The sequence below is a fragment of the Orycteropus afer genome, unplaced genomic scaffold, assembly GCF_000298275.1.
Source record: "Orycteropus afer afer isolate SDZICR_OR568_19922 unplaced genomic scaffold, OryAfe1.0 scaffold00002, whole genome shotgun sequence".
Classification (NCBI taxonomy): Eukaryota; Metazoa; Chordata; class Mammalia; order Tubulidentata; family Orycteropodidae; genus Orycteropus; species Orycteropus afer.
Genome location: NW_006921589.1, coordinates 11,928,184 through 11,930,171, shown reverse-complemented (window position 1 = coordinate 11,930,171; position 1,988 = coordinate 11,928,184). Strand labels below are relative to the sequence as shown.

At 48.8% G+C, this 1,988-nt stretch overlaps 1 protein-coding gene across 1 annotated transcript in view; it reads left to right on the top strand.

Annotated features, from left to right (window-relative positions):
* RUFY4 (RUN and FYVE domain containing 4) overlaps positions 1 to 1,742 on the top strand; it is a 123,901-nt gene extending 122,159 nt beyond the window's left edge. Inside the window, exons 10-11 of the mRNA XM_007935785.1 lie at positions 978 to 1,088; positions 1,640 to 1,742. Coding sequence (XP_007933976.1) covers positions 978 to 1,088; positions 1,640 to 1,742 — 214 coding nt within the window. The remainder of the gene's footprint in view (positions 1 to 977; positions 1,089 to 1,639) is intronic.
* Positions 1,743 to 1,988: the final 246 nt, after the last annotated feature.

Sequence of the window (1,988 nt, the reverse complement as noted above, 5' to 3'; positions counted from 1 at the left end):
AAAAAAAAAAAAAAGTGAAGATAGTTTTGCAAGGGTGTAAACATACATAAACACAAGATAGATTTGACTAAGTGCCAAATAAAAGGTAATATGTACTATATGCTACATGGGTCTGGAGCAAGAAGCCCCCAGGAGCTGCTATAATCAGGAAGCATTCCTTGGAGAAGGTAGGATGTGAATAACCAAAAAAAGAGAAAAAAAACACCTCACTGCCATCGAGTCAATCTGACTCATAGCAACCCCCCTAGGTTTTCCAGACTATAAATCTTTACAGAAGCAGCCTGCCTTGTCTTTCTTCTGCAGAGTGGCTGGTAGGTTCAAATCACTGAACCTTATGGTTAGCAGCCAAATGCCTTACCCACTACACCACCAGAGCTCCTTTGGCACGTATGAATAGGTTCTAAAATAATGGGTCGTGGTTATGTTAGATGAGAGGGAGCTTGATATCACCATTTGTCTTGTTGAAATCCTGGAAACAAACTGATCTGTGTGTGTGTGTGTTCATTTTGCTGTGTCCCTGTATCTCTCTCTGTCTCTTCATCTTTATACTTGCCTCTCCCTCTCTCCCCATGCCTCGGCTCCTCTCTGCCTGGCTGCTTTATTTCTATGGTCTTTCTCCATGTGTCCTTTTTTCCTCTACATTGATCACTCCATGTACTCCTCCACGTCTCTTACCACGTCCCTCTGTAACTCTGTCTTTCACTCTCTCTGAGTGACTGTATTTCTCTCTGCTCCTCTTTGTCTCGCTCTCCCCTTCTCTCTCTGTCTTCCTGTCTGTCCTTGTCTCTGTACTGTTCCTCCTCTTTTTGTCTCTGTATGTATATCATTGTGAGACTTTCTCTGTCACCCCTCCGTCACTCTCTTCCCTTCTGTGTCTCTCCACGTTGCTCTTTCTGTCCCTCCGTCTCTCCGTTGATGTCCATTTCCATCTGCCTATCTTCATGTGTGTGGGTGTGTCCACATCCTTCCCCCATCAGGGAGAAGGACAACCTGTGGCAGAAGGTCCGGCATCTCTCTTCTGTGGCCCCTCAATGCTGTGTCAGCTGCAGCAAGATCTTGGGTCGACTCTCTCGGCGGTATCCATGCAGGTATGTGGGACAGGCCCAGAATCCATTCTCTGAGACAGCCCAGTTTCCACAAACCATAGCCCCCTTCCCACTCCGGGGAAGTGGGGGACACAGGTACTGGGTGTTTATAAAAGGCCTCTTAAAGCTAAGCCCATCTGGCTTCCAACACTAAACAGAGATATGAACAAGAACAATGGAAGGGAATAAGGGATTGTGCAACCTTTCAAGGAGTAGACTGATGAATGGGCTTCTTCTCTGGCAAGAGACTTCTTATAAAGGAGAATTTGCCCCATCACCTTCTTCTGCAAACACAGTGACAGGATAAGCCCCAAAAGAAAGGGAAGTTAGCCGTCAGGAGACCCTACCACTGAAGTTAGAGGACTTTGGAGGGGGTCAGGAATCAGGAGATTCTTTAGGAAGACCTCCTGAAATAGACCAAGGGCTGTTCTCCTGGGAAATAAGAAACAGGCAGGTGTACCTTGGAAATGCTTGACCTCCTTGACTGCACTCCAATGCCCGCACGCCCCCTGTGCCAGGCTGCAGAGGTTCTCCCTGTTCTGTCTCTGCCCCAGGCTCTGCGGAGGCCTGGTGTGCCATGCCTGCTCTGCGGATTACAAAAAGAGAGAGCACTGCTGCCCACTCTGTGTCCAGAAAGGAGATGCCCAGGCCACCTGAACAAGAACCACCCAGGACTGGCCTCCCCCTGCCACCCCCACCCAATCTGCTACATTCCCATGGCAATTCCCAGCTCTCTGATCTCTGCCCAGCCCTACCTTCTAGATGTTAGTGATCTGAGACAGACAGTGCTTATGTTACAGACTGTGGTGTGGGAAGTGGAAGGAGCACCGGACGGGGAGTCAGGAGACAGGGTCCAACTCTGCATCTACCACAGATGAGCTCTGCAACTTTGGCAAATACCTC